This window comes from Ailuropoda melanoleuca, chromosome 2 (assembly GCF_002007445.2).
Source record: "Ailuropoda melanoleuca isolate Jingjing chromosome 2, ASM200744v2, whole genome shotgun sequence".
Taxonomy (NCBI): Eukaryota; Metazoa; Chordata; class Mammalia; order Carnivora; family Ursidae; genus Ailuropoda; species Ailuropoda melanoleuca.
Window position 1 is genome coordinate 149,188,084 of NC_048219.1, and position 24,837 is coordinate 149,212,920.

General features: G+C 36.2%; 1 protein-coding gene across 4 annotated transcripts in view; it reads left to right on the forward strand.

Moving 5' to 3' along the window:
- The first annotated feature begins 6 nt into the window (after nt 1-6).
- Nucleotides 7-24,837, forward strand: part of ITPRID2 (ITPR interacting domain containing 2) — a 37,166-nt gene continuing 12,335 nt past the window's right edge. For 2 of the 4 annotated variants that reach the window (XM_002922272.4, XM_002922271.4), the window contains exons 1-11: nt 7-385; nt 748-793; nt 3,730-3,779; nt 4,603-4,659; nt 6,928-6,967; nt 7,054-7,152; nt 8,326-8,534; nt 9,413-10,110; nt 16,542-16,614; nt 20,844-20,932; nt 22,301-23,509. In XM_002922272.4, the coding sequence (XP_002922318.2) occupies nt 175-385; nt 748-793; nt 3,730-3,779; nt 4,603-4,659; nt 6,928-6,967; nt 7,054-7,152; nt 8,326-8,534; nt 9,413-10,110; nt 16,542-16,614; nt 20,844-20,932; nt 22,301-23,509 (2,781 nt within the window). In that variant the 5' untranslated portion in view covers nt 7-174. The remainder of the gene's footprint in view (nt 386-747; nt 794-3,729; nt 3,780-4,602; nt 4,660-6,927; nt 6,968-7,053; nt 7,153-8,325; nt 8,535-9,412; nt 10,111-16,541; nt 16,615-20,843; nt 20,933-22,300; nt 23,510-24,837) is intronic. The other 2 variants (XM_011228745.3, XM_011228746.3) reach the window with 1 other exon arrangement.

A 24,837-nucleotide genomic window follows, 5' to 3' on the forward strand; every position in this document is an offset into this window, starting at 1 on the left:
CCTCCTCCTCCTCCTCCTCCTCCTCCTTCTCCTTCTTCTCCTCCTCCGCCCCCTTCCGCTCTCGCTCCCCGGGGCCCCCAGCCCGGCTGGGCACTGACAGCAGGGGCGGGGGTCCCCGCCGCCGCCGTGTCTCACGCAGGCTCGGGCTGGGGCAGCGGAGCCCCCAGTGCGGCCATGGACCGGCCTCTGGTGGCGTCGGCGGAGGCGGAGGAGGAACTGGAGTGGCAAGTGGCGAGTCGCAGGAGGAAGGCCTGGGCCAAGTGCCGCGGCTCCTGGCAGGCGTCGGAAACGGAGGACCTGTCCACAGAAGCGACGACGCAGGACGAGGACGAGGACGACGAAGAGGACCTCCCGGGCGCGAAGCTGCCGGCGGCCGCGGGGAGAGGTCTGTGCGCCCGCCCGAGCCGCGGCGGGCGGGGGACTCGGGGAAGGCAGCCTGGCGGGCGGGGGAAAGTCTCGTGCGCCCTGGGCGACTGCTTTGAGTTCTGGAAGGTCCGCCAGGGCTTGATAAGCCAGGGGAGGGGGGACACGTTGGACCTTTAAATGCGCGCGCTTGGCGAGGCGTCTCCAGATTCAACATAGACACCCCGGTGCCATCTCGTTTCCCTTCAGATGAACACTAAGACGTGCTGCTTAGGCTACATTTTACCCCCAGTAGACTTTCCTGCATGGGAGTGTCCAGGTTGACCCTGCCGTCGGAATCCCCCTGGGGTCGGTAACGAGATGTCCCCTCACTCTGCCCCGCAGGAAACGTGCCCAACGAGAAGATCGCGATATGGCTCAAGGACTGCCGGTGAGCCCTCGCTTTCGCCGCTCGCGCCTCAGAGGGAGATCCGCGGAGATGGCACTCCCAAGCGGAGTCACTAGGGCCGCAGTCCCTGTGGGTCCCGTGGCCGTTGTGAGCTATAAGCCGGAAAGTGAGCCGGCGGATAGTTTCCTTCTCTAAAAGATTAGAAATGGAAGTGCTGTTACCGCTGATTATTTGGTGACCGTGTTGACTTCACAGTTAGGACTTAAGCCCCCGTGCATGATGTTAGCATCAGAGATCAGAGACTTAAATAATCATGCAGTGTTATTATTCTTGTCTTGTTTTTATTCGAAAGGATTTTCACATTTCACACAGTATTTTATTTTGCTTTTGTTTTGACATCTGTATATGTGGCATGGAATGATTTCCCTTTCAAATGTGTTTTAGATGAAGTTAATTTACTTAACACGAATTGGGCTTCTAATTTTATTTTTGTGCCTTAATTCTGTTTGGACAGCCATAAAACCAGCTAACTTTGTTCTTGTTTTCCTCTTTGGACGTGCATTTGTCAGATGGCACTGGAATGCACGAAGGGAAATAGAGCTTTGAAGGCATTCAAACGGCATAAATCTAATTGCATGCTTTGGCAACTGGTACAAATCTTTGGTAAAATACTAGAGGAGACGAATCATAGTGCAAGTAAATCTTACTACAGTAAAAAAGGGCTTGTTTTATGTTTTAATTTTTTTTTTCCAATTTATTTCCTACTGGTAAAATCTTACATGAAGAATGTTACTTTTTAACGTGGTTAAGGTGTTTGCTTCTGCACATCCTTGCCATCTCATTTTGGGCTTTTCTTAATCTTCTGTTCAAGTACCAGAGGTAGGGAAGTGTTTTTTGGTGGAAGGAGAAGTGATTTTCATATACGCCAGCTTATTTTTCTTCCCTAAACACAGATAAAATATTGGCCACTACTCCAGTGATGTCCTGCTTTGATGAATTACCTGGATATTTGAGTAATTTTGATGAATTACTAAGCACTCTTCACTACAAAACCCCTTAACCTTTATTGGGGGTGACGTAGACCCTTTGAGATATGAAGTATATGGACCTTCTCTCTAAAGATGCGTCAAAAATAATGTGTAACAGCAAGAGAGAAATCACATTGTGTTTACTTTATAATGTATAGGAATTAAGATTATATGAGATCATATCAAGTAGACAGTACATTTATCTTGTAAGATAAATGCAGTAGGCAAATGCTATTCATCGGACATACCATCGCTGAAAATTCCAAAAGTTTTGTTGCTAATCTTATGTAGGCAGATTCTATAGTCTGTTGCTCCTTCCCTCACAGGTTTCCTGCATAGATTTCCTTCTTGTTCCTTACAGTTTGCACCTCTTTTGTACAAAAGGGGCATTCATTTGTACCTGGGAAAGCCAGAACAAATAGTTCTGTAATGTTAGCTGTATTATCATAGATTTGACTGCTAGGATATATGCAGCTCTAGTTTTTTTTTCTATAACAGTTTAGGATCTTTCCCAGAGTTAGGCATCTACCTACTCTGTACATTGTAAGTGATGTAAATCTAGCTTTTTTCCCTTGATACATTTTCATTTTTTTTCCTTATTGCTGTCCATATCCCAAATAAAGATACCATTGTCATTCCTTTGGGAGGGGTCTTTATTTTGATAATCATCTTTTTGAGTAAGTGGAAATAAATTGCTTGAATTAGCATCTAAGAAAGGATAGTTTTTGAGAGAATTTGGAAGAGAGCAGTTGTGAGAGTGAGAAACTTGTTTCTGAAGGAGAATGACAGCTATATTCTCTTTATTTGCCATTTTCTGTTAGTGCACCCACCCGTAGAGACATCTGCAGAAGGAGTAATACAGTGTTTTGTCCTAAGAATGTACAGGGACGAAGGATTTTATAAAGGCATAAATTCCAGTTTTATTAAAATATATGCAAAAACAGCTCAAAGTTTTTATTGTCTTTATGGTATTTGTGATTCTTTTACATTTCAAAAGCACTAATTTTCAAAGAACTGCCACTGCTTGCATATTTGCTTGCAGAAAGTTTTAACATTAAATTGTTATTTCAATAATATTTTTTGAGACTCATATTTTTATCATCCCATATCTGATGTGAATTTTTAACAGGTATAAACTGTTACTTATGAAAGGTTCAAATCACAAAACAACTTTCAAAATAAAACAATGTGTCTTAATATAATTTAGTTTTGAGAAAGAAATGAAAAACATTTTCATTTTCACGTAAAAAGATTTCTAAGTTATCTGTGTTTGAACAAGAAGAATGTGAAAGAATTTTAGCAATGGCTGGTTCTTAAGGTTGATTCTCAAGCCGACTTTTTAGTTTTTAGAGTTAAATGAAGATATATGTATTTCATAGTTTAAAAACAGAAAAAAACCTCTCAAGTTTCTCCATTTAGACCAAAAAAGATAGTTGGGTTAAAGGAGACACTGAATGATGCTCTAAAATGCTGGTGCTAGGTTTAACAGATGAGGTTTAAAAAAACTGTTGAGCCTTATTTCTAACTAGATTCTGATTTTTAAATTTTATTAAAGTAAAGATTTGTTTTCTTTTAATTCTGTTTCGTGTTTCTAGGGAAGGGACTGAGGGAAGCAGACATTTTCTTACTGCCTGCTGACATTCTCTTTTTCTGTTTTTGTAAAGAAAATGGTAATTCATATCATTTGTAATTACAATTCTTGCTCTTAATTGCTGGAAAATCAGATGCGTGATTAAATCATTCCTGGTGAACTGACTTGAGGATAGGTGTTTGCTTAGTTAGTAAGATATTACTTATGTAATACACTTGAATTCCTTTTGTGTTTGGGGAGGAGCGTTAAACTGTGATTAGAAGCTTGCTTGGCTGTGATCCTTTAAGTGTAAAGTTGTGCAGTGACAACTCTCCAGATATCTTTTTAAGATTAAGGTTTATATGTTTATGTGGTTTCAGTACCCCTTTGGGAGCCTCACTGGATGAGCAAAGCAGTAATACGCTCAAGGGTAAGAGAAAGTTGCCTTTCTAAATTTGTTCTTTATGAGCGCCCTACTTTATTTGTCCTCTGAGTGAATTTATACATATATAAATTATAAAAGTAATGTTCATTTTATAAAATATGCCATTCTGAGAGAAAAGCCAAAAGAAAGAAATCTTGTCATAAACCATAAAACAATGAATAGTTTAAGCAAATTACTAAACCTTTCCATAATGTAAAACTCATATTTTTATTGTCTAGCTAGATATTATGAAGATTAATTAAATGTAGAAATATATGTAAACATAAGGAAAATATTAAGTGAACTGGGTCAGCTTTAGTGCAGCATTTTTTTGCTTATATTAACCGAAATTGCCACACCTGAAATTTTACTACCTGTGCAAGACAGGATTCTAAAGTTCAAAGTACAACAAGAATGTGCAGGTAGTGGCAAGGCATATTAAAAAACATTTATAGTATTAGAAAAATCTAGCTTGAGTTCCTGACTGTTAAGGGAGGTAAAAGGAATGATTGCTCCGGGATCTGAATTTTCATGAAACTTTTGGATAAGATGTTAGCTAAATGAATATCTTCAAAGACACCGTAAGTATAAAATAGCCTGTATCGGGGCTTTTAACAACTTTACCTGGCTGCGAATCATGGTTTGTTTGCGATAAAGTAAAGCTTATACTTGCTTTTTGAAATGATAGAATGATGAGTACATTTGGGTTTGAAACACTTTACTGTATTTTATTTTTTGCTTGGTCAATTTGCTTCAGCTAAAACTATGATTTTATATGGGAGTCCAGAAGAACAGAACACCAGGATGAGTCTTCTAATGTTTCTTTCAGGTGTGCTTGTGAGAAATGGAGGCAGTTTTGAAGATGATTTGTCTTTGGGAGCTGAAGGTACATTTGTTTGGAAGAACTGTATTTTCATACAGGTTTAAAAAAAAAAATGAGTTGAGTGCTTTCAGGTGTACAGTCCTCAGAGCCAAAGTTAAAGGTCTTGAAAATGGCTCAGACACATTTTACAGAACCTTTAGATGTTAAGTCAGAGCTTGTAGGATACATGTAGAAATGGCTATGAAAACCATTGTGAAATGTCCATGTCTTCCTTTGGACTTAATTGCTTAAAGGAACTGTTTCAGGGCAAACAATGGTCATAGAACTGAGGGAAAAATTGCCCCGCCAGAAGGAAGGAAACTTAAATATTTATACATGAGAAGACTAAATTGAAGCTTATTTTTAGTGTGAGGTAGCCTTATGTCAGACTTACAGCTGCGGCTTGTCTTTTTCTTTGCGTTCAAGTGTCTCCTGTCTTTCCCCTTTCTCTTTTTCCAGATTTTTAGAATGCTAAAGGACAAAAATAAAATAACAGTTATTAGAATTTAATTAGAAATCATTATGCTGATGTCTATTCCAGACTGCATTCATATTTTAAAAGTGCATTGTGCCATGCTTAAATTTTCACAGATGTTATTATCTAGTCCAGTGGATTTACAGTAAAGTTTTCCACAATGTAGAATAAAAATTTTTATTATTTTATTACTGTACTGGTATTAGAAGATTATTTTTAGCTGTATAGCTGGGTTATGAATGTGTGCTTTTTATCAAAAAGAATTAAGGATTTTATTAAATCTTTTTAAATTATAAAAAAATAAAATATAAATCTTTTAAATTATAATAATGAATGGTGAATTTATCCATTGAATGTAATTTCCTTGATCTTTTGCTGTTTCAAATCAGTCTGTATGGTAAATTACTTATTTAGAACCTTCAAACCTAACTCTAGAATACATATATATATTAGGTTTTATTATTTCAGTTAATGTGCTTTCAAGGAATAAACTCTGTAAAGGGGTTAAACTTACTGCTTCCCAATTAGTACAGTTGAACATGCTGTCAACCCCTTACTAAAATGCGTTTCAGTGTTACTGTAAATAGCACTTTTGATATCTGCCTTAATTTTACAATATGGAATTTTTATAGATTTTATTTTTTTTAGAGCAGGTTTAATTTCACAAAATTGAGGGGAAGGTATAGAGATTTTCCCTGTACTTCCTGCTTCCATATATGCATAGCCTCCCCTATTATCAATGTCCCCCACCAGAGTGGTACATTTGTTACAATACCCAAAGTCAATAGTTTACATCAGGGTTCACTTTTGGTCACGTATTTTCCATGGTTTAGACAAATGATGTCCTGGATTTATCATTATGCTATCAGAAATGTATTTTCACTGCCCTAAAACTCACTTCTCTTCTGCCTGTTCATCCATATTGAGTGAGTTTATTGGAAACCAGAACCTAAAAGGAAGTCCCAGAGAAGAATGGAAATATTATGTTGTTTTACTGAAAATTATTTCAAGATTATTTTCATTCATTCAGCAAATATTTATTGAATGCTATGTGTTAGGCAGCCTTCTGAGTGGATGTGCACAGAAATATAGCAAATTGCCATGACTTTGCAGATCAGAAGTCAAAAAAAAATCTGATATACTGAAGTAGATGTTTGTAATTGTTTTCATTCTTGGTATTTGTCTATAAAAGTTAAATGCAGTCAATTGAACTCACTCTAAACTTAACATTAACAATAATCTATTTAAAACTTGTAAGTCTAGGATAAAGCTAAAAAGTAATTTTTTTAAGAAAACTTATTTTGAAATGAATAGAAATTTTCAAAGTAGGTGCATGAAAAATTGGTTGTAACTGGGATGAATTTTTAGCCTTTGAAAGACCACAGTAGGAATTTATGTATACTATTGCCACACTTAAATAAAACTAAATCATGTTTTTGCTCTTAAGGTCTTCTTTAATAACAGCTTTTAAATTTATTGGTTAGAACCACGTTTACTAGATGCTGTATATCTTCTTACTATTTATTTCTACTATTAAGGAAATTTAATTGGTTATCTATGTCTTTTATTTTAAACACTCAGTGAAGGGAGTAGTTTTACATTGCTAACAAATGAAAATACTTTCTTGAAGCTGCTGGTTCTGTTCATATTGATCCGTATATTACTTTTAGTGATGCAGATTTAATGAACCAAGACAAGAGTTTGGGATATTAGGCATTTAGCTGTAATATTTGGCTAATCTACATTCTTGATGACTATATCACAGTAGTTACTGTCCCACTAACAGTTCTGCTCTGCATTTATTCTTTTACCTATAGCCAACCACCTCCATGAAACTGATACTCAAATTGAAAACTGGTACGTAGCTGTGCTGTTTGTTCTCTTTTCAAAAATGAAGAACATTTATGAAAATAAGATTTTTTATAATCTCATTTTGTTTATAGCAATAATATCTTGGCCAAAGAAAGAAGACTACAGTTTCACCAGAAAGGGAGAAGTATGAATTCCACTGGATCTGGGAAAAGTAGTGGGACAGTTTCAAGGTAACCTATTCCAAAATTACACTACAGTTACATTGTGTTATAGATGACCTACTCTTACCACTTTTTCAGTATTGGATTTGGCTCGATAGTATGAAATCAAAAAGAATCCAAAATGTTTCATTCATTCCTTTTTTAAAAAAAAATTAAGATTAAATAAAAAGCAGCAAATGTGTTTATAATGCTGCTGGAATTCCTGTTATAATGAGTATTTTGAGCCCTATCAACAACTTGAAAGAGGAAGTCCATTGTGGAATAACTTCTTCCAAAATTCTCCATTTTTTTTTTTTTTAGGGTCTTGAGTTACTCCAAGATAAAAAATCAGAATAAACCTTTCTAATATAAAGTTTGATATTTAAGCATAGATTTATCTTCAACATATTAAATCAAAGTTCTTCAGAATATCTATTAAATAGATAAGTATGTGAGCCTATGGGACCGGTTTAAATTGTTACACAGATTATTGTATTGGAATCTGAGCATTTTCTCTGAAACAAATTGAAATTTTCTTCAGTTCAAGTTTCATCTTTATCAGTTTCCTCAGTGAATCTCCGAAGGTGGATTATCACTGGTATGAGGAAGAAGAGATAGGAATGTTTAATTCCCAATAGAATCAGAGCAAGAACTTATCTTTGAGTAACCCATTCTCTCCATACCTTACTCCTCCTACTTCCTGAGTGAAAGTGGTTAGAGAAAATTTGAAAGTAGGCCCCTCCCTCCCTTTCTGAATTCAGCTTGTTACCTGTATTGCATCTTCAATGACAGCCAAAGAGCAGAAAACTCTGCAGTGTCCTGTGCTACCAACTTCCTAGTGTGTTTTCCCTTTTCATTTCTTTCTTAATTTGTTTATTCCTTATTCTCGCTAGCTGTCCTCTAATTGTTTTACCTGCTTTACTGGGACTCTTTTAAAATGACAAAAAAAATAAGGTGAGGAATCATTTTGGGAGTCTTGCTGAGTATCTGTTCAGGGACTAGCTCTTTTTCCCAGTCCTAAGAGTTTGGAACAATAGACTCTTTTTAAGAGTTGTATATCACATTTAGTACACAGTATATAAAGATGCTAAAATACATAATGGTGTAAAAGAGCAGAAGCTCTTTTTTTATAATGTGATGTGGACTATAAACTTACTTTCTATCTTGATGTTTTTTTTTTTTTTTTTTTTTTTTTTTTTGTAGTGTTTCAGAATTGCTGGAACTTTATGAGGAAGATCCTGAAGAAATTCTTTATAATCTTGGATTTGGACGAGATGAACCAGATATTGCTTCTAAAATTCCTTCCAGATTTTTTAATTCATCATCATTTGCCAGAGGGATAGATATTAAAGTATTTTTGAGTGCTCAAATGCAACGGATGGAAGTAGAAAACCCAAATTACGCTTTAACAAGTAAGGTTTTTAAATATTAGCATCCACAGTGAGATGGTCTTTTTTTAAAAGTCTTACTGATTTTTAGGAATAACACTGGGAACTTAATTATTGAAGTTAACACAATAGCTATTTTACTTATTCTGAATTTTTATTATTCTATTTATAGAAGTTAACTTTCCCCCTCCTCATTCTTAAGTGTTACTATAGCTGACATGTAGAACCTTGTACTTATCTTAAACTTCTCTCAAAATTGCTGATGTTCAAAAAGGAAAGAAGTAGGGGAGAGGCTTGTTACTATTAAATAAAGTCAGTCAATTTTAGATGTTTTTCTGTAAATCTAAAATAGCATGGCTAATTTGATAATTTTTATTTATATCTTATTTTTCTCTGTTGCACAGAAGTTCCAAAAATGAGATCCTAGGTGGTCCTTGGAACAGCTTTAAGAGATCTATAAATCCAGTCGTACCCCCCTCCTTCCCCACAATTAGGTATAAAATATAAACTTATGTTATTTTCTTGGGAGAACATTTGCAAGAGTCTTAATGGAGTCAAAGACATAAAAATAGAATTACAGCTGTAGATCAATAGATAGTCCTTTCTGTTTTATCCAGAGTTGTCATGCCTTGTGCTTCTTTCTGGTTTTAAATTATAAAACATAAATTCTTAAGTAAATTTTTAAAACGGAAATTCTGGTGCTTAAGGTGAAAAATCTTCCTACCTCTCCCCAGTAAATGTAGAGAACTTTTAAATGTTGGATAAGGAAAAAAGTTCTGGTTTTATAATCTTCGTGATCTAAGTTCAATTATTGGCATTCTAAATAGTAGTAATCGTTTAACATATGTATAAACAGATAAAATATATATATATATATAATTCACTTTGTTTCCTTTTTGTAGGCCGTTTTCGTCAAATTGAAGTGCTTACTACTGTGGCCAATGCATTTTCTTCTTTATATTCTCAAGTCTCTGGGACTCCCCTCCAGAGAATTGGAAGTATGTCTTCAGTGACTTCTAACAAGGAGACAGACTCACCTCCACCTTTAACCCGAAGTAACACTGCAAATCGTTTAATGAAAACACTATCAAAACTAAATTTATGTGTTGATAAAACAGAGAAAGGAGAAGGTAGTAGTCCTTCCCCAGCAACTGAAAAAGGAAAGATCCCAAATGTTTCAGTGATGGAAGAAAGCGGCAATAAAAATGATCAAAAGTCTCAAAAAATTGTAAAGAAGAAAGACTCATCTTCTATGTTGGCTACAGTTAAAGAAGAAGTATCAGGTAGTTTAGTAGCTGTTATGGAGAATGCTGACATTGATAGACCTTGTGATGAAGCAAATAGTTTTAACCAAAAAACTGAAAGTGAACAAAGTAAAGAAACTCAGAGTTATGCGAATAAACTGGGTGAGGAATCTGGTATTATAGAATCTGACTTAGGTAACAATTTCAACATGTCCAGGCACAATGAGCCAGAAAATGGCAATGAGGTGAAAAGCGTCCATGTGTCCACACCTGAAAAAGAGCCATGTGCACCGCTCACGATGCCATCCATAAGAAATATAATGGCGCAGCAGAAGGACTCCTTTGAAATGGAAGAGGTAGGTAAAATATTACTGAGACCTGTTTCAAATAATGAGTTAGGAAAAAAAAATGCCAAAAAGATGTTTATAAAAGAAAGGTGGCTAATAGATTTATACTAGAAGAAAATCATCCTAATTTTGACTTTTCAGGTTTTAGTTCTGTGTTTCATGAACCAGGAATTGGTCACAGGACTATGCGTCGCCAGGGTAATGTGACAGTCCATAAGCTCCTCTAGGTCCTCTGTCGTTCACTGATAATACCTGAACTTTAACCCCCTTTCTCTCTCAGTTTTTTTCATGCTTTGAGAAAGCCCTGAGAGAATATATTTAAATGAAAATCAGTATTGCATAACAGTTAAAAACACAGTCTCTAAAATCAAAAAGAAGTTAGAGTTCTTTTTTGCCACTAAATTGCTATGTGTGTTTAGGCAAACTTTTCTCAAAGTATTTTAGTGGAAAGGGTAAGTTAAGTGTGAACAAGGCTTTGAGAAGGATAGGTTTTGGCATGGGACTGGAAAGAACCCGAAGATACTGTTTCTGAAGCAGGGGATAGGGAACCTCAGGGAAGAAGGTTTGAAACACCACCGAATATGTTTTGTACAAGCCCAGAAGACCAATGTTTGGTTATTTTTTAATTCCTACCTAGAGAGATTACTGCATTTACATAAATTTCAAATTGGGCAAGATAAAGAGATTCATTTCGATGAGGTCAACTGAAACTACTTTTGAATGGCCAGAGCTAATACTTATGATTGGCGCTGTGTAGTTTGAGGCAGGAAACTGAAGTTTATCAAGCACCTACCTTGTGGCAGGCACTGTACTGGGTCTTTGAAGTACTTTTTTCTTTAGTCTGTGAGGCAGGCAGTGCTGTTCTTATTTTACACATGAGGAAACTGAGGCACTTGTATATTGCTCAAGAGTTATGGCTGGAAGTTGCATAATGTGCAATTCTCTTTTTAAAATTTATTATAGAATAGCATTAGTAATATAGTAGTAACTCCCAGTAATTTTAGAATCACATGCCATTATTTTAGGGAGTTGGAGAGTAGGATAATTGTTTCTGCCCATAAATGTCCTCTTGGTGAGTACCTATCTCTCACATTAGTGAAGATTTTTCACTTACTGCAAAATTTCTGTTGCTGACATAGCTATTTATCTTTTTTTGTGGTCTTTGAATTTATCTTTTAATATTTTAATTCTAACTAAAAAATGAAAAGGAAGAAGAGCAACCCTTTGAAATAGTTTACATTATTTGTAACCTTCTTTCCCCCTTATTTCTTTATGTATTCTTTATATTTCTATTTAATTCCTAATATATTTCTCATTATAATGAGTTCATAAGATGACTACTTCATAAATTAAAGCCTCCTTTTGTTCTATTTCACTATTTGATTCCTTTTTGACACTGTTTTGGTCCAAACTTGTCCTACCATTAATAATTAAAGTGTAACTACTTGCCTTTCATTAGGGCCCCTCTTCTATGACACTCAGATATGTCAACTGGTTTCCTTGTTTTAATATAATAGCCGAGTAGGAAAATTTAAACAAATTATGTTAGATATTTGCAAATCTGATACTGGTGACTCCGATGAGAAGACTTGCTTTTAATTCCTAGGGTTCCTGAATTTTAAACTGCATATTTTTTAAATTATTGCTATCATAAACAAAAGGTCTTTAAAACATTTGGAAAGTACTAGATAGATCTGCTTTGGTGGCAGGTTAACATTTAATGAGTTAATGTGTGGGGTTTTGTTTTGTTTTTGTTTTTTTTGCTCCCTCTGCTGGCAAAAGCAATTAATGAAGAAAGTAATGCCACATTGAAGTCAACTTTTTTTTTTTAGTAGAAAATTACAGCATTGGTGGTTGAAGAATAGTAGAAGATTTTTGTTTTCAAAAAGAAGAATATATGGATATGATCAACCACGGCTGCATTGTAAATATGGGGAATTTTAAAGATAACGAATCCTTGTTTTTCAGATGTATTTAAAACATGGATAAAAACCTCCTAGAACTGTTTTTATCCCTTTGGGAACTTAAAAGAGAGCTTGTAGAACAATGGATAAAGAAAGGAAATAATGTGTTTCTTTAATTTCCTCTTCTCCCAAGTATGACTTGAATTATACTGACAAATGAAGAGAACAATCTTACTGAAGCAAACTTTTAGGTCCCATTCAAAGTAGGTTGTTGCTGACTCCTTTCCCTTGAGGTTTGATTCGTATTGGGAACTTTCTTCCTGTAAAAACAGCAAGTAAATATAAGTTAGAGGACACTCCCTTTCTCTCTCTCAGTAAACCAGTTCTCAAATGGATTAACTGAATGCCAGCTGCTTTGGGTAGTGAGGTAGGAGAAAATGTTGCAGACCCGACTCTGTGCATGAAGCTGCCTGATCCCTTTGAGCAAAGGTAAGCTCTGACAGTCACCAGGAGCAAAGACAGGAAATATTTCAACATAAGGGGAATTAAATAGATGACAAGACTGACTCAGTCCTTGGAGAGTGAGAGTGATTATTTCTCACATTAAGAAAAAAATAAATAAAAGGCCAGAGACTATTTTCAATTAAAATCAGTTTGCCTTATAAAAAAAATGTTCTGTACACTATTTAAAATGTTCGAGTGTGTCTAAAAGTTGTAAAACCCTCCTCTCGAGTTTTCTAATTCGTAATGACTTTCCTAGATAATTCTTGTGTTCTCAGAATAACTGATTTTTAATACGTACACCATGGTAACAGTCTAGAGCCATAGATTTGTGGTATGAAGGATCCACAGTTAAACCAAAATGATCCTACTCAGTAAGCAATTGTTCATCTTGTAGGTGTAAAGGAAAAATTTCTCATACTTAAATGTTACAAGAAAGAGAACTTTCAGCTGTTTATTTCTGTAAATGGGTTGTTCTGTGTCTTACTGTACAAATGAATTTATATTCAAATAGAGGTATTACTGGAAGTGTATAATTTTTTAAGCTACTGGAGTTTTATTGTTTCTAATTCTGTCTCTACACTGATTGTTGATTTAACTAGTGTATCTCCTTATTTTTAGTCATTGAGTTTCAGAATTCTTTTTTGTTTTATTTATTGGCCTGAGTTAAAATAATCTGAAGTCAGTCAGATACTTGACAGTTAAGTTGTTCCTTTGGCCTTTCAAATTTGACTGTGTTTTGAAGACAAGCATTGTGTCTTAGATAGAATAGACTGCAATAGTATATGAACTTAAACACATGATACATGCACCCACGTCTGTTTGTTTCAATTGAAGTCCAGTTAACCACCAAATTTTATTTGATATTTATCTAAAAGACTTAAATTAACTTTTGTTATAAAAGTATTTACCTGACAGTAAAGTAAACCTTGTAAGTAAAACCTGAAGAGTTTTTTTAAATAAAAATTTGCAACAAATACAGAATAAACTAGCACAGAAAGAGATCTTTGAATTCATTCTCCAGTTACCTCCTTTTACAGATGAGGAAGCATTTTTCCTCCTCTGACATTTGATAATACTTGACAGCAGAGGTTCTCTGTCATCTTTCTGAAGAATGTAGTAATGTTCCCTTTGATATTTGTGCCTTACTTGGGGGACGGCTAAGGGGATGTTAGGATAGGGAGTCCCTGGATGATAGCAGAGAGAGATCTGTTGTAAATTGTTACCACTTTACTGTTGCAAAATATTTGATCATCCTAAGGAACTGTGAGGTAGAAGTTTTAGTCTTTATTTTTCAGTTTAAAAAAACTGACATAATTCTCACAGATAATTCTGATAACTGTCTGAAGTCATCTAGCTAGTAAGTGGCATGAATAAGATTTGAATTTGGGTCTTTGTATAAGTTTGTTACTTTTGACTATATCATACCATTTGGTAAAGGTCAGACTCACTGATAGTGTCAAGACATTGGACAAGATCTCAAGTCATCTGGTGCACAGTCCCATACTACTTTTTTTAGAAAAATAATGCTTTCATTTGAATTTTTTGAGATGTCCTTAAAAAGCAGAATTTCTAAAACTCCAATTTTGATTTTCTTTTTTCAAAAAACTGCTATACCTATCTCTTTAAACCTTAGAGGAAGGGTTATTTGAGTTAGAACATTCCATGTATTGGTGCTGTATAGAACACAGCACAATAGTGTTGTGCCTGGAAGAGGTATATTATGAAAAATGTGACATGTTAAAAAAAAAAAAAATACCACCACCAGAGTAGGTGCCTGCCATGGTAGCAGGACACTGATTCACAAAGATACAGTTTTAATAAATGTTTTGTAAAACATTTTTAAAAATGAAATAACTCAAATACGGAGTTACTTTAAAGCTATTTTCATACAGTTTTAAATCTCAAAACACTGAGACCAAGCTATTTTTTCTTTTTTTTTTTAAGGTCTTTTTTTTTTTTTTTTTGTAATTTTTATTATGAAAAGTTTCAAACTTACCCAGAGATCAAAGAAAACTGTATAGTGAACACCCATTTTTGATTACTCAATTCAGTTATCCATATTTAGCTATAGTTAATTTAATGAAAGGCAATCTGTAGCAAATGACGAGAATACCACTGAGGATTTGAAACTGTTGAGTGTCCTGTCACACAAATAAATTCGAGTTTTATTTGCTTCATAATTTTCTGTGCTGTATGCCATCTCAAATTTGACTGCTTTCCTTCGCACGACTGTGACCAGTATAATAACACATACTAAGCTATGAAATTTAACTGTTGTTACTAGCATGTCGTTTTGTTTTGTGTCTTCAGCAAGTGATTAATGATTTTATTGAGTAAGTGGGAAGAAGAATCCTGACGTTAGTAATTTTATTAGTAAAATATGATCCTCTCAGCTTTTCTTTAAGGGCCCTTTTCTTTGAACTAATTATAGCATTTGTAGTTTTTGTAGTTTTTTATTTTTGTTTTGCCATAGAGTAGCATCTTGAAAGATAGTATATTGAAGATACATATTCATTAAAGTCATGTTATTTTGTGACTAATTTTATAAATCTAAGGAATAGAATACGTGATAATTCTGCGTTTAAAAATAAGAGAGTATAGTTGGGTCTATCATAATGCCCTGCCTAAACTGAGATTCCTAGAATATAATGAAAGAGGCATTTGGATTTCTGTTATACTTCTTTGGTCTGTTTGATATTTACTTTAACAGAAAACTCTTTGAAGTAGGGTAGGCCTGAATAGAGACTAATAATAGACCTTTTGTTGAATATAAAAAGAAAATGCATTTTGTTTCCTTGCATGCATAACAAAGGTTTTCCTGTTGAAGTTATGTCTGCTGCTTTGAAAAATATATATGTAATTTTTCAGTAATAACAAAGAGGGTAGAAACTATTTTATTTAATAATTTATGGGTGGTAATTTTAAATGACCAGTGTGTTTTAGTTCTCAAAAGATTCATAAACCTTGGATTCGTGGAACTGTATAGAACAAGGATACCACAAATCAGAGCAGTTTTTAAATTAGGTAATATCTTTAGCCTTTGAGATTTTTTTCATGTTTTTCATTCCACTCTCATTCCTGTGGAATATTTCTTATTCATGGATGGATTCATAGCTCAGAACTACCAGGGTTCTACCTAAAACCTGTTTGCTAATTGCTTTCTCATTTGTTCAAGGTTGAAAACCCTGTTTGGGTAGTTTGCCTACTTTGCTAGGATGCTATTTGTTATTTTAAGTACTAATCATTACCAAGTAGTGTTAGGAATTAGTGTCTCTCCCTCCCCAAATGTTTAATCTCAATATGGAGTTAGAGTATTTGGGGAATGGGATGGGTGTGGTGAATAAAGAATCTGAAAATTCCTAAATTATGTAGTTGTGCAGGTGGGGGGAAAACATCATAAAAAAAGAACTTTTTTGGATTCGATAACTTCTATGAATATAGTTTTCACGGAGGGTTTATGGTTAAGATCTTTCAACATTTTAGTTCTGTGACAAAACATGCTTTTCTATTTACAACTCCCAAGTTACATCTTAAAAGACCACTTACGTTAGGACAAAGCAGTCTTAATACAAGTGTGGTTTTTGAGACACTCAAAATTTGTGGGATTTTATAAAATTTTGTAATGGGAGCATGATATACAATTTTTTTAAAGATGCAAGACTTGTAATTGCCTCAACTGTGTGTCAGTCGTGATCTGTTGCAAAGTCATGGCATTTATCCTGGAATTGGCCTTGCACTTCGAATTTTAACATTTATAGAACTTTTTCTTAGGGATCAATTTTTCACTTAATAGCAACTTTCCTTTTAATGAAGTAGTTCATACATGTAGTCACTTTTCATTACTGGCTACAAACTCACAGTCCTATTGTTAACTGGAAAATAGGTCATAAAATAAAGATGTGGGACGCTCTCACAATTTTGAGATAAGATGCTTTGCATTTTTTATGTTGATTTGTTTAATAAATAATATCAAGAGGTATTCTTCTTTGCAGTAGATTTCTCAGGTTTTAATTGCTTAAAACCATTCTTTAGGTTCAAAGTACAGAGGGAGAAGCTCCTCACCTTCCAGCCGCTTACCAGCTAGGTCTCACGAAGTCAAAAAGAGGTAAGTAGACTAATATCCACTAGTTCCCAAGCACATTACCAAGTGTCATTAACTGATTTGGAAAAGGGCGTTATCTATCAGTATTTGAGTACCTATAAGTGTAAAAAGAAGGTTAAGTCAGAGGTATGCATGCTTTCTTATACTTTGGTCATAGAATTTTTTTGTACCCTCTTGAAGACTTTTGTGTTCATAATGTAATTTTAGTTTGCTTATCCTGAAATGCAATTCTTTGTACTCTTAATTATTTTTCAACACTGCATAAGGGCTGGATGGGAAGTGATAGAGCAACAGACTGAGGGCTACTTTTTATTTTTACATGGTTGTGATTGAAATACATACTTGTATTTTTTTTTTTTTAAGGATTTTTAAATTTATTTTTTGGGAGTGCATGTGCAAGCCAGGTGGGGAGGGGCAGAGGGAAAGAGAGAGAATGTTTAGCGGGCTCCATGCCCAATGTGGAATCTGAGGTGGGGCCTGATCTCACAACCCTGAGATCATAATCTGAGCCGGAATCAAGAGTTGGATGCTTAACTGACTGAGCCACTGAGGCGCCCCCAAAATACATACTTGTATTATCCACCTCTGCTTTTCATTAAACATGTCTCCTAAGTATGTGTACATGAATATGCCTCTAGCAAAAAATACCAGGAGCTCAGTACTGGTTAAAGCTAGTTAAGTTAAATTCAAACTATGGATCAAAGGTGACTGGCTGTAGATACCATTCTTCTCTTGAATTATTAATTATTGACCAAAGAACCTTTGAATCCATTTCTTTCACTTTTAATTTGCAACAAGAAAAACATGTCTGATGTTTAAAGTCACAAAGCATTTGAGATTTAGAGAAAAGAAGAGAGGAAGTAAAGAAGTTAAAGTGACCACTGAAGGTAGGACTGTTATTTTTAAAGCTTACACATGCTGAACCACCCTGGTTTTTTTTAAACATGGATTTATATGTACGTTCCTAGAATAGGAAATTGCATGTTTGTTCTCTTCTGATCTCTGAAATGACTTCATAAGAGACAATTTGCATATAATTTTTCTTTTATTGTGTTGTGGTACTAAGAAACAAGGTAGGTCACTATAGTTCTGGTCAGACACAAAAAGAACTTTCCTGTTTATTTTTTTTACCTTTTTAAGTCCATGAATATATGCATGTGTTTCTGAGCTATAAGGCATGGTTCACAGCCATCAAGAAATTTTTCCTGTAGTTAGGTTGACATGGGATACATTGGAAAAAGTCGCTTGCCCTGCATCAAAAAAAGGAATTAAAAACAGTAAGTACTTCAGGATCTTTTAAGAGCAAGCTCCTTGTAGAAAAGACAGAATGTGGTTTGTATTCACATCTGAGTTTCTCCCTCTTACCAATAAGAAGAGGTCTCTTATTTCTGGTGGTATAAGTAAAAATGTTAACATTTCTATGAATCACGTTTTTATAAATTAACAGTAAAGTGGTTTTGTATGTGCATGAGTGGGAGAGGGAACAATATAGTGTTTTCATCATTTTTTAATATAACCTATCACATTCTGATAATGTGATATGAAAATATCTTAGATTAGTTGTGATTACAGAATTAGAATCACTGGTAAAATATTCATTTCACAAGTTTAGTAAAAATGCATATAGTACATACATAAAAGTACTTAGCATTTTAGTCCTAGGACTTTTGAAGTTAGAGTAATCTTAATCTCATATCCAGTCCTGGGATTTAATACTGAAGCATACAGATGCCTGGATGGCTCAGTCAGTTAAGCATCCGACTCTTGATTTCAGTTCAGGTCATGATCTTAGAGTGGTGAGACTGAGCCCCTTATTGAGCTCTACGCTGGGTGTGGAGCCTGCTTAAGATTCTCTCTCCCTCTCCCTCTGTTCTACATCCCACCCCCCACCCCTTCTCTCTCTCTCTTAAAAAAACAATTCTGAAGCCTAGAGAGGTTTAGTGACTCAACTTTTGTCACAGCTGACATTCAGTAAACTATATTGAGAGCAATTCACATTTTCCTTATTAGAGAGGTACAGATTTTCTTTAGTCTTGTCGAGTATACAGGTATTCTGTTTGTTTCTTTATGATATTGGACAAATACAAATTCTAGGTTTTGTTTTGTTCTCACTTTAATGTTTTGCTCTAACTTCCTGGTTTTTAATTAGAAAAAATGTTTAATCTCTTCAGCTAGGACAGAGGTCTGATTGTTTTTAATTCTACCTTTTTCTGTGGAGAACTGCGTTTTTTGCGAAATGTGTGACTAAAGAACATAGATTGTGATTTACAGTTTACAGAATAGTTTCACTTACACCTTATTTAGTTCCTGAAGTAACCCTGTGAGATAGAAGAATTATTCTGTTTGTGGAGGAGAGAAGTTACTGCTTATTGTGATAAAGTAGGAACTTGAACCCAGGCCTCCTTGTTCTTTCCACTGCCCAACACCTGCTCTGAAGCCTGCGTCGTCTACGACCTGACCTAGTGTGTGTGAACTCAAGGCTGACCACAGAGGTGAACTCAGCACAGACTGTACTCCACTGCAGATGAAACAGATCTCAGCAGAGAGAACCTGAGCAGAGCTGGTCACTGTGGCCTGCCCAGGCCCTCCACCAGTTGCCCTTTGCCCAACCAGATAGGCAGTATCACTTCTAAATCCTTTAAGTGACTGTTTGATTTTACTGTTGCTTTACGGAGAAAGTTATCATTGATTCATTCAGCAAACATTTTTTATTGTTCAGTTTTTCTAGGTACTGGGATACAAAATAGAGTAAATGAGGTTTCTATCTTCCAAACACTCATAGTCTAAAAAAAAAAAAAAAAAGACATGCAAACACATAATTAGGGTGATTACTGCTCTGATGTAAGATGTTAGTCATTCTCTCAGTTGCTGTAGTGTGTAATTAGTACCTATGGTGACACCTTATTCCAATTCAGTTTCACAACTGTTCCAGTTTACCTAGACTTATCAAAGGTATGGATCAGTTTCTTATATCTCATTATGCAGTTTTGTTAACTTCAAAACAATGTTACAGAATTATTCTAAATTATAATGAGAAAAAATTATGCTGTTCTGTGATGCTCTACATTGAACCTGAGGCTACAGTGGGATAGTTTTCAAAGTCAGGTGAATTTTAATTGATTTTGGATTTTATTCAAACATATTATCAGGTTCTGTCATTCAAATCTTGAATGTGGATTTGGTAAACACATTTTATTTAGCTTGGTGCTTTGAAGTTCTGCAGAACTTGACCTTCTCATGAAGCTTCTCCCCTAGTAAATGTGATAGCTATAAAGTCTCTCCTGTACTTACGGTGTGGATGGGCATGTGATCATTCTTGCTGTGCCTTGTTGGATTTTTTACTTTAAAAAGTGTTTTTAGGTTATACTAACCAGGGATTAGAGTTTTCAGGCCGAAAAGCAGACGGGCTTTTTTTTTTTTTTTTTTTTTAAATTTTTTTTTTTTATAAAGATTTTATTTATTTATTCGACAGAGATAGAGACAGCCAGCGAGAGAGGGAATACAAGCAGGGGGAGTGGGAGAGGAAGAAGCAGGCTCATAGCAGAGGAGCCTGATGTGGGGCTCGATCCCATAACGCCGGGATCACGCCCTGAGCCGAAGGCAGACGCTTAACCGCTGTGCCACCCAGGCGCCCCCAGACGGGCTTTTTATAAGATTCACAGTATTATGTACCAGTTGAATGTATTTGAATTTCATGCAGTTGTTAGGAAATCATTGTTTCATGACTTAAAAATGTTTGCATCATTTGAAATTATCAGAAGCATTTAAGTACTGTCATGCAAATTATTTAATTTATTGGCACCTTAGTTATATTCTTATTTTCTTATTAGGAAGATAATAGAACTGTTTACACACTACATTTAAACTTCTCATTTTATCTGCTAAATATCTTTACATATCTACTAATGGAAGTGATTTACTTTGGGATTTCTGTTTTTATTTAGTAAGATCCTTTATTTCAGCCAGTTGTCCTCCAAAGATAAGATATTAATTGGATTTACCAAAATATATTAACACTGGAACTTAATTAGGAACTGAACACTGAGAATTTTTGATCTGATTCCATTTTGGGACGAATTCAAGTTAACCTCCTGTCTTTTGAAGCATAAGTGATGCATATTTTTCTAAGAAGGAATCAATATGTATATCTGTTAAGAATCATATATCTGTACTATTTTCCTTTCAGTGCAGTCATATTTAGCAGTTTTGCCTAACTATATTTCTTTCGGTAGATCATCTGTTACGTACTGCAAGTCAGCACTCTGATAGCAGTGGTTTTGCTGAAGATTCGACAGACTGCCTCTCCCTTAATCATCTTCAGGTAAAAATTTCTATTGTAGTAGGCTCTGTGATTAACTTCATATTTGGGTGATTTTTCAGTAGCTATATATTTCAAGACTGAATCAGTCTAATCTTTATTTTTCAAGTGACAAAATTGCCAGGATGTGGATGTTATCTAAGCATTTGAGTACATGTTTTGGTTTTCACTATATCTCTTTCTGACTGAACATTTAGAAACAAAGAGAGTTTCTCCTTCTTTATTTTTGGGCTTTCAGTAAAAAAGAGGTTATTTTGATCATTATTGTTTGGTATTCTTCTGTTTTCCAATCATTGTTTCTATATTTTGCCATAATTATTTTGTTTATTTAATAACTAACAGTAAGTGTGTTATGTAGCTTGCTGAATATTATATGACTTTTATGCTAGAGTGTGTTAGATAACCCAGATAACAGGCACATCTTTATCCTTAAGGAGTTTATAATTTGTGTATAGTACATGGAACACTTGTATGCAAAGGTACAGAAGTATCTTGAAAGTGTTTAAAATATCTATTATAAGCAAATTTTAAAGAAAAGTGGAGTAAGAGAAAAGGAGAACTCAAAAGAGCCTCTAGGAGCCTAGTACCTGAGGGGTACATGGACAGGAGAAAGAGACTCAGAAAGAATGATCCATTGGGCAGAACAACTGGGAGTTGGAGAGCCTTTTTTTAAAAGGAAATCTGACATGAGCGTGGAAAGATAAGAATTTGTCTTTTTGGAAAGTGAGTGGTTGAGTGAGTGGTTCTGAGGGAGTAAATGAGGCAGAAGCATGAATGGAGACAGTGATGAGGAGGAGATATGAATGTTGACTCCTGTTTCAAATAAGAGTGATAGGTCTTTGTGTCTTTCTCATGTGGGAGTGACTCAGGGAAGTTGTTTGGCTAAGGGAAAGAGCTCTTAAGAGGACAGTCTGATGCAGGAAAATCTGGGATGAAATTGTGAAGAGATAACCTAGTCCTGGAGAGGATGTGATTGGACACACAGATTGGAGAATTAGCTTAGAAAAAAAGGACAGTTTTCTTTCAGAATAGAGAGGAAGGAATGGTGGGGAAAGATATGGGAACATTTGTAGCTATTGGGGAAGAAAGTTAAGAAACGTTTGTCCATCTTCTCAGTGATTCAGTGTCATGTGTTGGAAGAAAAGGAAATGGGTGCTGAAAAAGGGACCTAAGGAAAATAGTAAAGATTTGGAATAGTCTTTATGGGAAAGTGGAGGAGTTGCCAATTAGGGGCAGTGAAAACAGTTTTGAGTAGTGCCAGGGCCCTAACCGAGGTGGGAGACCCTGAAAATACAGAAGCATCACATCAGTTTGGTATTTTTGTTAATGATACTTATTTGAATTTTTCATCTTCCTGTTTTCCTTCCTCAGGTTCCTGAGTCCTTGCAAGCCATGGGGAGTAGTGCTGATAGTTGTGACAGTGAGACAACAGTCACATCATTTGGTGAAGACCTTGTCACACCAACAGCACAAGACCAGCCTTATTTTAATGAATCAGAGGAGGAGTCTCTCATCCCTCTTCAAAAGGGAAGAGAGAAGGCAGCAACAGCTGCTGATAAGAAAAGGTCAGATAGCCAGGATTTCCCCCAACATGAGACTGTGGAGAATGCAGGAAACACACAGTCCACCTGTAGCACAGGAGATCGCATTACTGAAATTACTGAAATGAGAGAGGATTTGTCTCCAGCACAGCCAGTGGACCTGCTGAGGGAAGCAAGTGCTGAAAGTGATGTGGATAAAAGCAGTGAATATGAATTTGCCCACTATACCACACACCATATTCTGAAATCACTGGCTTCTATTGAAGCTAGATGCAGTGAGAAGGGTTCCGAAAATACAACTGGGCCTCCATCTTCTGTGGACAGAGTTAATACAGCTTTGCAAAGAGCTCAAATGAAGGTTTGCAGTCTGTCTCATCAAAGAGTAGGACGTAGCTTGATAAAATCGAAAGATCTCTTAAAACAGAGGTACTTATTTGCAAAAGCTGGCTATCCTCTAAGAAGGTCTCAGTCTTTGCCAACCACCTTATTGAGCCCAGTAAGAGTTGTATCCTCTGTCAATGTCCAGTTGTCCCCAGGAAAGGAGACCAGATGCAGTCCACCTTCCTTCACCTATAAGTACACACCTGAAGAGGAACAGGAATTAGGAAAAGAGGCGATTGAGCACGATGGTCAGTCTTTAGTTAAATCCACTATTTTCATCTCTCCGTCATCTGTGAAGAAAGAAGCTCCTCAGAGCGGGGTGAACCGGTCGGAGGAATGCCATCATCGAAGGACTCCTGCCTGTTCACTGTATGCTCCAGCACCTGTATCTCAGTCCACCTGTTCCCTTCACTCTGTCCACTCCGAGTGGCAGGAGAGGCCCCTGTGTGAGCACATGAGAACTCTGAGCACTCATAGTGTTCCCAACATATCAGGCGCCACCTGTAGTGCCTTCACTGCCCCTTTCGGGTGTCCTAACTCCCATAGACATGCTGCCTACCCTTACCGAGCGTGCTCTGTGAACCCTCCTTCTGCCATCGAAATGCAGTTGCGAAGAGTATTGCATGATATTAGAAACTCACTGCAGAATCTTTCACAGGTATGAGAAAAAAGATCTTTTTTTCTTTTATTGATCTGAGCACCTCTTAATTCACTGAGAAGCTAAGTCCCATCAGGCAGGATCCACTTCAGCTTCATTTTCTTACATGCCTAAACTTATGTGTACCTGCCCTTCTCCTATACTCTGCCTTCCTGTCTCAAGGGAGAAGCTATAATTAGTCCTGAACAAGCTTGATTTCTCTGTTCACAATCTCCCTCCCTTCTGGAGAGGAGATTTTGCTCATTAGATAGCCTCCCTTCTTTAGCCTCTTCTCCCTGGTCTTTTCCTTAGTGAGGTTGTCCCTATTATTTAAAAAATCTTCACTCTCAAATACTTTCTCTCCTTTTCTCTGCCATTTGACTGTGTTTACCGCCTCTTTCCTTTCTAAGCTTCCCTCCCCTCAGCTTCTGTGTCGCCGTGCGTTCTCCTGGTTCTGCTCATAGCTCTCTAAGCTTTCCCCTCCATCTCCTGACTCCTGGTGCTGGTCTCCTGGCACAGATGAGTCTGCTTCCACTGGGTTCAGAGACTGGAACTACCCCAAAAAAGAAAAAAAACAGGTAAAGTGTGAATTTGAATAAAAATAGTCTGTGTGTCTTGTCACTTTTAAAATTATTGCTCTCAGATACGTTAAGTGGGCTGGAAATAATTCCCCAAAAAAGCTTTGAAAATAACTGAATTGTCTTTAGGTTTGCATTTCATATTTCCTTTCTAAATCTCTCTCCAAGCTACTTGTATTTAGACAGTTGAGGAAATGAAAATGACAGTGTAATGTAATGATCACAGTGTTCAGCTGAGAGTCAGGAAGCTTAGAATGTATGTAATAGATCTCTTATGATGACATAATAGACAGGAAGCCACTAGGAAAGTAAAAATGAAAGTTGCAACTTTTTTTTTTTTTTAAGATTTTATTTATTTGAGAGAGAAAGAGCATGAGTGGGGGTGAGGGGCAGAGGGAGGGGGAGAAGCAGACTCCCTGTTGAGCAGCAAGCCTGATAGGAGGCTTGATCTTTTCAGGAGCTCCAGGTAATAACCTGAGCCGAAGGCAGACACTTAACCTGCTGAACCACCCAGGCATCCCAAGTCACAGCTTCTTAAGATGTGTAGCAAAGTATACCTTCTTTTAAATATTTTATGTATTTATTTTTCAGAGAGAGAGAGAGCATGGGGGGAGTGGCAGAAGGGGAGGGAGGAGGAGGGAGAAGGAAAGAATCTCAAGCAGACCCCACAGAGCCCAACGTGGGGCTCGATCTTAGGACCCTGAGATCATGACCTGAGCCGAAACTAAGAGCCTGACACTTAACGGACTGAGCCACACAGGTGCCCCAAGT